This window comes from Episyrphus balteatus, chromosome 3 (genome assembly GCF_945859705.1).
Source record: "Episyrphus balteatus chromosome 3, idEpiBalt1.1, whole genome shotgun sequence".
In the NCBI taxonomy this organism is placed as follows: domain Eukaryota; kingdom Metazoa; phylum Arthropoda; class Insecta; order Diptera; family Syrphidae; genus Episyrphus; species Episyrphus balteatus.
In genome coordinates, this window is record NC_079136.1 from 96574761 (window position 1) to 96589509 (window position 14749).

Genomic DNA, 14749 nt, shown 5'->3' on the forward strand with positions numbered 1-14749 from the left:
ACTTACAAACAAACTCAACAAATAATCCAAAAATGCTTTTGGAAAGTCGGAACATCATTTTTTTTTTCCAGTAACATCTCCATAATTGGAGAATGGATTCCTGTAACCCGGAATACACTTTCATGGCAAATAACCTTGTGTTCATCGAAAGCAAACCTTTTATTTAAAACATGGGAAGCAAAGTCGAAATTCGTGTCTTTTATTTTCTATCTCCAAAAATTAAAATGTGAAAAAAAAAATATGAGCCATCATATTCACTTCTTTACTGCATCTGATCGTTTGATGATATTTCAATGACCCTTTTTAAAATTTAATGAACCAAAAATGTTCATTTAGGACCCATTTTTTCATACTCAATTAAATTTAAAGTCGTCATTTAAACATATGTATAATAGAGAGTGAATAAATTAGGCCTTAGTTTATAAGGATGTTTAAAAGCTTTAAAAGTGCTTGGTAAAACCAAAAAATCGCATTTTAAGGTCTAAAAGCCTGTTAAATATTTAAAAGTTCTTCGTGAAATCGGCCATTATTATTGTAAATTTATGGAGCCCTTTTTTCTAAAAACCATCCATATGACTAAATTAAATAATTAGGTAAGTAAATAAATTTCCCTTAAAATCAAGAGCATACAACCGAAATAAAAGTTCCCTGCAACATACTTATTCCACAATGGCGTCATTGTCATTTAAATGACTATACAAATGAACTGTCAAAAGAGTTTTGAATACACCACTTTGTGTTTATATATGTATGCATTCACATATCAACCATTTAAAACGTATGTTGTATAGTATTTCTGGTTTTGCCAAAAAAAAAAAAAAAAACTTCCTGCTGTTTTTGTAGCCCTGACCTACGCATCCGTTACAACAAAACCAGCTTAACATACTTTTACGCCCCAAATGACAACAGGCAAAGAGAAAGTGTTCTTCTTTCTAAAGTCAGTGGTTGTTTATGTTTTATTTTTATTTGCATTTAAGTGTGCACTCTTTTCGTCTTCATAAAAGGCGTCAGTTGTTTGACGTTTTGCATTCTATTTTATGTATTCTTGGGGACGATTTAGTTTGTGGTGGTTGGTTGTTGTGGTTTTAGAGTGTTTTACATTTGTTTCCGATCGGCACAGTGTCAACGACAACCTGTCAACCCTGACATACATATATATTTGCAAAATAGAAAAAAAAGTAATCTTTTGTCTGCTTGTTCTTCCGATTTTCTATGCCAAATTTATTTCCCATATTAACGTTGATTTTATTTTTTTTTTTATTTCTATTTTTGATAGAACTAATTTAGAAACACTTGCTGATGAAGTAAACCTCGCACAAAAGACCTTAGTTACACGTGCTTAATGTACACAATTCTTTGAAATGAGCAGATGACAAATACAGATACAGTTTCTCAGATTTGCTGTTTTTTTTTATTGATGAGTATGTACATAAATTCAGCGATATGAAAATAAAACGATAAAAAATTCGAAGTATCAATTAAAAATAAAATTTAGAATTGGGTATATATTTCCAAAGCGACAGAGATTTAAATTAAATAGAAAACGCTTTAAGGCCCATTTGCTCATACTAGTCATAAATTATCATCTTAGCTAGGTCGAACATAACTCTTGTGTTTTACTTAGTTTATTCTAAGTTGCTAAAAAATATTTATGTTTAACCTAGCAATGATTTACTTTCATGATATAAATCGCTGAGAACTTCAAATTCAAAAGTCAAATCAATAGAAACGTCAAATATTTTAAATAGATTTTGAGCAATTTAGCAATTAATATACATTAATATCGTTAAATTTTCAAGTTTGTGTCTTTATCTTGCGGAATAAAAGTGTTAAAAAGTATATTTGAGCCAAAAATAAGTGTTAATTGGTTAAACAAAAATTATTCGTGTGTGTGTGTAAATGTGCTGGTGTGTCAAAATTAGTCAATGAAATATGACAGCAAAATAGTGCCTCATACAAAAAACTGTGGTGTAAATTGTACCATCTGTGGATGGTTTAAGTTAATGAATGTAAGTTTATTTTTATTAAATTGATAATAATTCATGTCCTTTGTACTACCGACATCAATTTTTGAGCGACATTCTTGCTTTTTTCATAAAATAAAAGTGCCTAGGTAGAACATAACAGCTTAAGTTCTACTATTTCTTCCCCCTAAGTTATGTTAAACTTAGAGGAATTTATGACACAGTTTGAAGTTCGTGCAAACCGTAATGTAGAACTTAAGGGTTTATGTTTCACATAAATATTTAAGACTCGTTTCAGCAAATGGGCCTAAAAATACTTTCTTATTATGTTTATAAACAATTGAAGCAATCAATTGATTTAGGTTTTTGTATTACAATTACATATGTATGTATATGTATTTGTAATTGAATTTTTTTTTAAATAATTATTAGAATTTTTAAAGAATGGTGTTTTTATTTATTTTAAGTTAATTAAAAAAAATTCACAACAAAGTTCAATGGCCTAAATTTAAATTTAGATAGAAGTTCATAATTTATCGATAAACTATGAAAATACGAGTCAAAATATTCACAATGTATTGGTGATTTGAAAAAATTTCGACGTTTTTAGTAGCTATAAATCTCAGTTTGTAGGTCTCATTATGCCGAAAACGACTTTTCGAGGAGAAAATTGTTTTATTTGTAAGGAAGTTAGATTGCTTACCTCGTGAATTGTTTTAACGAGTTTTTTTTGTTTAGAATTACGAATTTAAGGTCATTGTATGAGAAGTAAAGTTTATAAGTAAATAGACTTGCTAGTAAAAGTGTGAAGTCACTTTCTTGTATAATTTATTATTATTAGCGCCGATTTAAGTTCGTTTGCTGTTGATGGAGCTAGATTTCTTCGCTTAAGCTCGTCCATGATAGGGTTTATAGCTGGGTGAAAAGCTGACCAGTTTATCGTGGTAGTACCAAATTCACTTACGAAAAAAGATTAGGAAAGTTCACGCTCAGTGTGGTATCGAGCCATATTGTGTGCATTAGAAGCAATTCTTCTCACTTAAACCGAGCATAAGAAATGGCGTGAACCAACACAATATCAGAGATGTACCGATCCGAAGCTAAACCTCATTCATACGAACACCACCAGGCATAAAAAACAGCTAGCCTTTAACTTCAATTAAAATGCCTCGCAATATCATAACTAATCTTTTCCCAAAAGTCATGGTTTTGCCAAATTCTTATTATGCGCCTAGCTCATAATAGGTATACACTTTACATTTCGTACAGACAAATATTGGACTTATCCGTGAACATAACTCGTCTCCATTCTAAAACTTCCCAACCGTAGTGTCGTTGAGCACTTTGAAGTCAAGGTCCCGTGTCATAAGGTTTCTGTGAAGAGGGACTTCTTAAGTCGTCTCTTAAATGTCCATTTACTTTTTCTCTTGGTACCTGCATATACATTTTTGTTCAGTGTTAATATTTGGGAAATCCTACTGCAGATAGATTTTCCAAAAAAAGACGCCTAATGCCTGTAAATTTTTGACACACAAGATATGTTTAGATTGAGCTACCGGGCCACTGCTTTTTGGCTCATATCTTCTTGCAATGTCAACTTCAGCTGCTTGTACTGACGTTGTATCCAATTTCTTTTCAGGATTAGGACACCTAACAAATGAAAATGTGTCAGCAGAATTCACTTTTAACAGCAAACCAATAAAGGCAAACCAATACACTTTTTTTTTTTTTTTTTTAAATAAATCAAATAAATTTGCTTAAAGTAGTTTTTATGAAAAGAGAAAAGTCTTAGCAATGTTTGCTCAAACGAAACTAAAGAATTTAGTTTCCACATAAAACCATATTGTGTGACAGTTTACGCAGAGTTTTGTTTCAGCAAATGGCCCTAAGACTTCTTTTAAACTGACCTGTTGGATCGAAAATCAATTTGTATAAAACACTTCTTAAGAAAAGAGAAAAGTTTTAAGGCCGTTTGCTCAAACGAAAGTTATGAATTAAAGTTTGTAACAGTTTACGCAGAGGAAAAAGTAAGGAATTTATGTTGAACTTAAATATTTTAGTTTGGTTTCAGCAAATTAAAAGTTCTTAAAGAAATATTTCGCAAAACATGGTTGTAATTTTTGTTTTATGAAACTGAACTCATGTTTCATTTATTCTTAGTGCGAATTCAATTTCCCATCAAATTCATAACTAATACCCTTACATTAAGTATTTATACATCATACATACATAAAAATATGTTTCTACACACGTATTGAGTAAAAAGTATGTTTTTAGAATCTGATTAGGACAAAGTGCCTTGGAGCATATAAGTTTATTGATTTGTTTCAAGAGCAGTTAAATGTCTTATTATTATTTTACCCCACGCTCGATATCTTCTCTTTTTTTTTTGCATGTGTGTTGTCTGTGTTATGAAGGAATAGCAGGGATGAAAATGTTATATAATCCTTATTCTATTGTTTGAAGCATTCTTAACTGATGTTGATTTTTTTTTCCTTTCTTTCTTTTTGTCTTACAGTGGTGGAACACAAGCACCTAGTTCATCAGCTGCTGGTGGCGGGGGTGGTGGAGGAGCTGGTGCTAGAACAGCAAACAGTTCCGGCAACATGTATTCCGCCCGCCATTCAGTGGGCTCCTCAACGGGGGTCCTAATGGTAGGACCGAATTTCCGTGTTGGCAAAAAAATTGGCTGTGGTAATTTTGGAGAATTGCGATTAGGTAAGTTTTTCTTTGTTTTCTTTTTAATTTAAAATTATTAGTGGCCTGTGTTGTCTTATTACGTAATATTATTACTTTGCTGTCTCATCTGAATGTATACAACAAAAACAAAAGCATATTCCAAGTGCAAATTATTTACGATCAATTAATTAGAAGACTTTTCATTGCTATAAAACATAAACAAAACAACAATAATAATCAAGGAATAAACTTTGTGGAAGAATAAACAAGACGAGGCGTCATAAATTTACAGAAATTTAAAGGCATTCAAAAAAGGGTAAATTCGTTCAATTAAAATTGTGCTGGGATGAAATGAAAATAGGGTGGTTATTTTAAATTCGATGTAATTTTAAAATTTAATAGCGTTACGTTATTTGTAAAAGAATTTTTTTTTTTTTTAATTAAGATTGTTTATTTTTGTTTTTTTATTTCATTAAAATTTTTATTTTCTTCGTAACTCCCAAAATCAAAATTTTACAGGAGAGACGAAAGAGTAAACAAACAACAGAGTAGTTGGTAAGAAAAGCGCTGTGTAAAATTTGAATTTAAGTCTATTTAGGGCCATTTTTTTCACTCGGAGTTGAACATAACTTGAATGACCCCAAATTTTCTGTGGTGCTCCGCTGACATATTTTCTAAAGAATGGCATTCAAAAAGTGGAGTTACGAGGTTTCCTTATGAGACCGACGATATGCAATTTACATAAAATAATAAATTATAATTGTTAAAATCACTGAAATATGTAAGTCCGAAAAATATAAAAACAAAAAATATGAAGAAATGACTTTCGTAACCTGAACTGTCTCACTGGTGGAAGTTACAGTAGCGTCACCTAGGTTACTCTAACTTTGAAGATTATTTTGAACAATGTTTTCCCCAAAAAAGGTCTTAAATTTTATTTGTCCCTATGTCATTTGTGTTAAAAATAAAAGTTAGATTCTTTGACACGAAGTTAGATACAATGAATTTATGTAGATTTTTCTATCTCCATTTCGCAAATCATTTTTGCAATCTAGATATTATTCATGTACATTGAAAGGCGTATGTAGGTACATATTATAACATAAAAGTTTGGGTTTAAATTGTATTTCATTAAAGTAAATAGACCCTATAAAACGACATTTATATAGGCATATGGGTCACAAGAAAAAAAGTAGAAAGTGTGGAAAACAATTTGAATGAAACTATGCATAACGATTTATGTTTTTGTTTATTGTTATTTATTAAAATATAAATAAATTTACAATGTAATAAAATTTACAGCACTAACTACCAAAAGCTGGCGGCTAGGATTATTTGTATATAGAACTCTGTTGGGACAAAAAATTCTTCCAAAAGACCACTAATGATTGATTGAAGACACATACTGCCGAATTTAAAAAAAAAAAAAAAACATAATGAGAAACCAAAATTGTATCCACACAACCTAATTATTTATCATACCAAAAGGGCTTTACAATTTTATACAACCTCAAAACAAAAGTAGAAATATACATATGTATGTATATGTTAGCTTTTAAGACTGTTTACTAAATTTAAAGGAAATCAGCACTTAATTTAAATTGGCAGCTGCCGCAGCAAAACAGTAGCTCGCGAGTATAACAAACAATAAACCATAACCAACGTACCCACTCTAAGTCGTCATATTTCGCTAGCTTCCAGATGTAAATATATGTATATTTAAACTTTACGTGGGTTTTTGTATGTCTTCTTCTTTTTTTTTTTGTCAATTAACTTAGTCAATGGCATTGTAAAGATGATTTTTGTTCTTACTACGAATTGTGTGTTAATAATGCTGATTGGCACCGTTTCTAGTTTTTTTTTTCTTTGAAAATAAAAGAAGAAAAAAACAAAGTAACTGACATAATTTGTTTATTTATTTTTTTTTTCTTAGCGATAAATAACCATAATATTGTTTATTTCCCATTTACGCTTTAACTGTATAAATTGGAGGTTCTGTGGTGAAAATGAAAAGAGATATACGGTTCTCTATGTGTAGTAGGTATTTTTTTTTTTTTTTTTTTTTTGTTCTTAGTCTATCAGAGGGAGGTTTTAATTTAATTGCAAGTTTTGAAGAAATCGATTTTGAAACGTATAATTACGTCAATGTACAGAAAGAAATCATAGTGGGTAAATGCAGTGCGAATAATAATATACAATGTTGCAAAAATTTAGCACTTTAAAAAAAAAAAATAACTTAAAAAGCTCTTTTGTTTTTGAAGTTTTGAAATTTCAAATAAAATAAAATGCACGACTGGGTCGCACGAACTTGCTCTTAGAGTTAAAGTTGCTTAAATTTTTAAGACTTTTTATATAGAAATTTGGAAAAAAAAAAACAAAATTCGTTTTTTTAAAAAATAAAATAAAATCTGAAATTAAATTGCCCTCCAAAACAAGTTTTGATTGATATATTAACATGCATTTTTAGAAAAAAAAATTTCAAAATCGTTAGAGCTGTTTTTTAAAAAAACTAATTTTGTATAAATATTTTTTTGGAAAAAAAGTTTTAAAATAAAATTGGTATGCCATTTGGTAGAAATCACTAATCAACATCTAAAAACAAAATTTCAAAAAAGTTCAATGTCCCGTTTTCGAAAATTTTATTTTTCAAAAAAAAATTTTCAAAATTTTTTTAAAAATCCAAAAATTATAAATTTTATTTTTGGCTTATATTTAAATTATATAAATGCTTCTCCACAAAAAGTTTCGTTGAAATCGAATAAGCAGTTTCGGAGATAATCGGATTTGAAAAAAACGGTTCTATGGCAGGTACCGTTAATAATGATTTTCAAAAAAAAAATTTTTCATTGAAAGATAGACCTTAGCTTAAAACTAACATTTGAATTTTTTAAACAAAATCGTTAGAGCCGTTTTTGAGATATTTCAATTTTACTAAAATCGGTATATGACAAGTACCGTTATTTTTGGTCCAAAAAAATTAATTCCAAAAACCCCTCTGGAGAGTCGCAGAATAACGCTACATACCAAGTTTGACATTAATCGGTCCATCCGTTTAGGCTGTAGCTCCTTATACAGACAGACAGACAGACTGACAGACTGACAGACAGACAGACGGACTTCCGGGACCCACTTTTTTGGCATTGTCTACCATCGTAATGTCATGGAAAAATGTTATCTCAACTTTTTTTTTTGTACGAATGCATAACTTGATATATAGTACCTATATCGCAAGTAAAAAATTGAAAAAGTAAACAAATTACAGTCAACTCCATCTAAGTCGAATTGTCACAGGACACGAAAATTGGTTCGAGTTAGAGGTAAATTCGGCTAAAATAAATCTATTTAATCTTTTTGCTGTAGACGGTTTCATTAAAAACGGTAAAAAAATTTGAGTTAGAGGAAAATTTGACCTAAAGGAAGTACGACTTATAGGGAATCGACTGTATTTGAAATTTCAATTGTTTGTCAAAAGATTTTTTTTTTTCGCAAAATGACAGGAACTATGTGATCGAAGAGCTACGTTACGGAAATGATATAAAATGTTGTTTGAGTGTATTTGTTTTTAAAACTTTGTGAAAATTGAAAGCTGGGTCTTGTTCAAGCTTTTTGAATCGAATACTTTTTTAAAATGAAAGAGAGATATACAAAAAAGCTACTAGGGGGAAGAAGAAAAAACATCGTGTTTACTTTTTTGTACTTTTTTGACTTTGTGTTTTGATGTAGTTCAGGCTTAATACGTGTAAAACAAAAATGTAATTTTTGCAGATAAGGGCAATGTTATACGATTTTTTTTTTTTTTTTTTTTGGGAAAGGCTAAAAATGCAGTTTTATGAGAATCATTAAGAGCAATACGTATAACGTATACCAAATTTTATTGAAATCGTTAAAGGAGTTTTCGAAAAAATTTTAATGTTATATCTCTTATAAAAGCGAGATATTTGAAAATTTAAAAATTAACTGGCCTTGGGTTATAACCTTAAAACCATCCGTCTAGAAAATCCGTCCACCCGTTTAGGCCTTAAAACTTAAATCGATGTATACCTACAGATGGACGCACAGCAGCACATACCCACAAACTGGCGAGTAATGAAAACCAATTTTTTGGACAATTTAATGCTGGTTTTAATTTAAGCCTCCATCTTTTTTTGACACGAAACCAATACTTCCCTATAGAGCAAGTAAAAATGCTATCGTAATCATCGCTAGCGTGAAATCCCTCAAGGCTAGCATTTATATCTTAAAGTTGAAAATAAGAATTGAAGTTATTAGACCTGTGTTTCACTTGTGGATTATTTTGATATCAAAATATGTCAGATGTCAACCATAGCCTCATAGTTATTTATGTTAATTTCCATTTCGCTGGTTATTTATTTAATAACTTAGTTCTTATTGAGCTCTTTACTTATTTCTATTATTATAAGGCAGTCAGTATACATCCCCAAAATGAAAAGCTAAGTAAACTAAAAAGAATCACTTTTGCATAATTTTGTTCGTTTACATAGTTTATAGTAAATTTGTACTGCTTTATCTTAATAATTAAAAACTCAAGGTTAGATAAACATTGAAGACATTACACAAATTAAAATCCCAAATTGAATTCTAATTAGGTTTCAATATAATAAAGTTAAACAAATTGCAAAACGTGCCAATTTGGAGGTCGATTTATACTGATGGATGGCTGAATAAACAATATAAATACTGATTTCGTTTTTCTTTTAATCAACTTGAAGGTTAATTGCTCTTTCTCAGAAAATCTAAAGGAAAGTAGGTGCACATTTGTCACAATTTCTTTCGAATAGCTTTGATATCGAAATAAATACATTTCCTCGAAAAATTACGTAACACATAAAACAATCCCTATACCTATAACACCTTTGCACTTTGCATTAAAATGCAATAAAATATATATTCTTCTCTTTCTATTTTCACTAAAATTATTCATGACAGTCAGAGTAGGTATATGTCGCATCCCACTCGTATTTGGAATCCCCATCGTTCATTTTAGATAAATCTCCTTCATTATCAACAAATAAATAAATAAAATTTCAAAACCAAACAAAAATATCAAAATCCACACCACTTGTTTATTTGCTTAGTTTATATATCCCAACAATATCCAAAAATAGATTCATTTAAAACGCACAACGAAACAGGAACAAAAATAAAGTCCGTATTTTTTTTTTTTTTTTTTTATTTATTTTTATTATAGAACAGCCATCTCTCTTCACAAAATGCGGTGTTAATTATATGGCTTCTGCTATATTATGACAACAACAACAACAAAAATATACACTTGATAAATTATATATGTATGCATTATAGATATATAAAAAATCTTTGTAGAATTTAGATATGTATACCAACAAAATTGTAGCTACTACTTTTGTGTACGTTAATTTGCTTAAAATTTATGACGTCAACACGACACCATGAGGAACATTATTCGAACGTCAGAATACTTTCATTTTTCTTGACCTTAAATACGGTCCAACAGTTTAATACATTGTGTAAACTTGTGTGTTTTTATTTTTGTTTTTTTTTTTTTTTCATTGGGGAAGTGCTTTTGAGAGATATTGTTGAAAACTACACACGTAATTATGTATGTTCTTTTAATTTAAAAAGAAAAACCAAATTACCAAAAAAATTATATAAAAAAATAAACATTGAACCTAAATAAGAAAAGTACACAGACAAAAATGACACTTAAGTATGTATGTTGTCCAATTAAATGAATTGCACGACTGGGGTTTCACGAACTTGCTATTATGATCAAAGTTGCTTAAAAATTTTAAACTTTGAATCTGGTTTTTAACTTTTTATCTGGTTTTTAAATCCAAATGGAGTATGCGGTTTTATTTCTAGGAGAACGAAGAATTTTTATAAAAGAAAAAAAAACACATTTAAATTCGTCAGAAATGTTTTTTTTTTTGTGTAAAATTTTTATCAAATAAGTTTATGAAAAAAAAAAAATTATTTTATCATTAATAAAATAATAAAAGCCAAAATTAACCATAATAAGGGTCATGTATTCGAAATATTGATTTTTCAATGTTTATCTTCAAAATCCAAATTTTGTTTGTCCCTTCAATTTTTTGGGGAAGTGTATTTTTGGATTTAAAAAAAAGTGTCAAAATTTTACTTTTGAACAATCAATTTTTTTTTATAATGCTCTTTGATTACATCTTTAAAATAGCATATTAAATTTTTCTTTGAAGAAATTTTTTTTTTTAATTTTTTAATTCGATTCTTTCGATTTTAATTTGTTTTTAACAAAAAAAAATAAATTACTTCAAACCAGGCAGAAAATGTCTGTGCAAAAAAAAAATATTACTATTATAGTTTATTGGATAGGAACTTTTATCGTTGAAATTTTTTTTCTCAGCCAATTTCTCAAAAAATCCGCCTCATTGAAGCTGGACTGCTGGACATAAATTAAGATTAAAAAAATAAAATGTTCATGCTCATGTTATGTTGAAATCGATTTCAAAGTGAAGAAATCAATAGTTTTTGAAATTCTTAAGTTTATAAAGTAAATGAAGCTAGAATGTGTAATTGATGAAAATCGAAAAAACAGTGTTTTTTTTTTGTTTTAATTATTATCTCCTATAATCTATCAATTATGCCATTTCGAGCAACGAGGTGGCCGTGTCCTGAGCGTCAATACTAAGTGAAAACTTCTTTGCAGGTAGGGATTAGTTTTCATGACGAATAATACTTTTGTAGTACTTGAATAAGCAAACATCGTTTCGGTGGTATCACACATTTTTCAATAAATCTCATTTTTTTTTTAAATACAAAAACAAATAAAATTATTCAATTTCACATTTTTTGTAGCAAGTTTAAATATAAGTTACTTAATTGCTTTTAAAAAAATAATGAAATCGGTTCACTTGGGCGTATGCGTCATTTTTTTTTAATTTTGTGTTAAACAAGTCGAGTCTTAACAAATTACAACTGTTGCTGTTTTAAGATTATTTTTAAGTTGCATTTACTACAAATTCTTAGTTTAAAATATCAAAAACTCTAAATAGTCTTGTTAAATACGATTTAGAAGAAAGAATTTGAACCTGTGATTGAAGTTTTAACCAAGAGATCAATCTCTTATTGATGTCTTAAATTCTTAATTTTTTAAAATATCAAAAACTCTTAATAGTCTTGTTTAATACCATTTAGAAGAAAGAATATGAACCTGTGATTATGAAGTTTTAACCTAGAGATCAATCTCTTATTGATGTCTTCAAATCAAGAAGAAAAACTTTGTTTTCATTTAAATTTACATCAGTGAAAAACAGTTGGATTTTTCGATGGAGGAGAAAAGCTTGATCATTAAGATCACTAAGATATTTTCAAATCCTTTAAAAATGTCTCGTATTCAAAAATAAAAGTCACATTATCTATCTCCCATTTACGAAGACAATAAATAGATGGTATTGTTGAAAAAATGAATAGAGAGGTTAATTCGCAATAAAACAATCGTTTTTTACGTTTCACTTTTTTATATTTTCTTTTTCTAACATACAAATTAATAGATACAATTACGAGTAAATATTTAATAAATGAATATAAAACGACTATAAAGTTCATTAAAATAAACAAACTCGTCGATCGTTGCGTCATAAACGTATAGACAAGCCCTTTGTTCCGTTCGTTCGAAGTTTATTTTCTAAGCCAAATCCCTTGGGCTATAAAATACATTTACAATATCATAATGCATTGCTTTACAAACTAACCGCATGATTCATCTCACAATTACTTGTATATGTACCTATATGTATGTGTTTTTTTTGTATTCCTCTCATTGGGCTTTAACTTCAATAGTTGTGGTTTCGCTTCTCTCTCGGTCTCACTGTGGTTGCTCGTTTTTCATCGTTTTCCATTTTTAACTGACGACTTGTTATGTAAAACACCGGCACCTTGCACACATAAAAACCAGTAAAGATTTTTTTAAAGAAAGAAATCCAACACCATGGCTAAAACTCCAAACACAAAAAAAAAAACCAAAAAAAAACTGTGCTCAAGTTTGTGCACGTCGTAACATGTTGGTTGGCGGATTGTTCGTTTGTTGGTTGTTAAATGAATGCCTTTGCTAGTGCAGCCACCACAATATTCCCTTCCACTTCGTATGTCTCTTCTCCTCTCCGAATCGTACTATCTGTCATGTCAAAGAACAAAAAAAACTCAAAATGGAAACTATTTCCTCCTTTTCTTGATTCCGTCCTTCATCTTTGTGTAGCACCTCTTATCCCGGATTGAGGTTTTAATTTTTTATCTGACATCTGAACAACACACTCACGCATTGCCTATCTTCAAAAAAAAAAGTTGAAAAAAAACAGGAGCCCGCATTAAGCCAACTCTCTCGGAGTTGTTCCTATAGCAGGTTCTTTCTTAGTTTTGCATATTATGTGTATTCCATGTGTCATTTTATACATATATGAGAAAAAATAGTCTTCTTCTTCTTCTTTTCTGCAAACTGTAATAAAGAAGCACAAGTTCTCTGTAAACTCCACGCCCTACCATGCTCTTTGAAGAAATATTAACTCCTCTTTGTTTAAAAAGTGAGTAGTTTTTGCTAGTGGGTATTTTTTTTTTTTTGCTGGTGTGTATATGGTACACGTATGATTTCTGTGTGATTACATGCAAACGTGGCTTTTATATAGTAGGCCGTGAAGAGTAAATATGGTTAAAAAAAAAAAAACTCAACTAAAAACAGTAGTAAAAAAGTAAAAAGTTCTTAAATTTTTTTTATTGGCATGTATTGTAGCGGCTTAGCATTAAAAAAGAGCTTCTTCGTGCACTTTGTGATAAAAGCATGAAATTTATATCATTGGTACTACTCAATATAAGAGTTATTTTGAGATATTGGGCCACCTTGTATTCCATCCAGAAGAATAGATACAAGAGATTTTCTGTGTTGCACCCGCATTTTTGCATATCATTGTATAGCTAATGAAACCTTTTTATTAATATAATACATGATTTCGAGGTAATTTTTAACGCCCGATCGAATAAAACTAATACCAATGTGCCTGGACCGTCATGATAACAGTTATTGCACTCTTTATAAATAGTCATTTACTTAAAGAACAAGAGCCAAAATATTACCAAGTACTCCTTGAAAATAAGTGGTATGCTGATGAAATTTTGTATGCACGTTTACTATACCATAGAAAAAAATAATAAAATATGTCCATCAAAAAATTTCAGGTCAAAGGGTGTTTTTTTTTTTTAGCGAGAAAGAACACTTTTGAAATGGTACCATTGCAGCACATGGAAATTTTTTGCATTTTTTTGAACCGCATATATATTTTATACATCGTATGAGAACCAAAAATAATCAAAAAATGAATTATACTTACCATGGAATATTGAATTTTCATGCAAAACTTAAATTGCTTGCTTTTATTTTTTATTAAATTTTCATACAAATTAATATTTTGAAGGAGTGAGGTGCAAAAGTAAAAGTATGAAAAATAATTGTGCAGTTTGTGATAAAAGGATCAAATTAATAGGATTGTTAGTACAATATGTAACCCTCATTTTAAAATATTGGGCCACTTAATATTTCACCTATGAGGATGTACATGAGCCATCTAATAATCCCAAATTTCACAAAATTACATTTAAATTGCTTTCTGTGCATCGTTATAAACATCCTCATAGGTGAAATTTTGGTAATATTTTTGGTAATATTTTGGCTCTTGTTCTTTAAGTAAATGACTATTTATAAAGAGTGCAATAACTGTTATCATGACGGTCCAGGCACATTGGTATTAGTTTTATTCGATCGGGCGTTAAAAATTACCTCGAAATCATGTATTATATTAATAAAAAGGTTTTATTAGCTATACTATGATATGCAAAAATGCGGGTGCAACACAGAAAAGCTCTTGTATCTACCCTCCTGGATGGAATACAAGGTGGCCCAATATATCAAAATAACTCTTATATTGAGTAGTACCAATGATATAAGTTTCATGCTTTTATCACAAAGTGCACGGTTTTGTTGCTAAGCCGCCTCACTAATGGTGTTGACATAAAATTGTTTGAACACTGGGGTGGAATCGGCTAAGGTGATAGTTGATTGTCACCTTTTTGATTGTCACTTT

At 29.5% G+C, this 14749-nt stretch overlaps 1 protein-coding gene across 25 annotated transcripts in view; it reads left to right on the forward strand.

The window, feature by feature from the left end:
- LOC129914762 (casein kinase I) overlaps nucleotides 1-14749 on the forward strand; it is a 110634-nt gene that overhangs the window by 47775 nt on the left and 48110 nt on the right. For all 25 annotated transcript variants that reach the window (XM_055994127.1, XM_055994130.1, XM_055994138.1 and 22 more), the window contains exon 3: nucleotides 4483-4682. In XM_055994127.1, the coding sequence (XP_055850102.1) occupies nucleotides 4483-4682 (200 nt within the window). The remainder of the gene's footprint in view (nucleotides 1-4482; nucleotides 4683-14749) is intronic.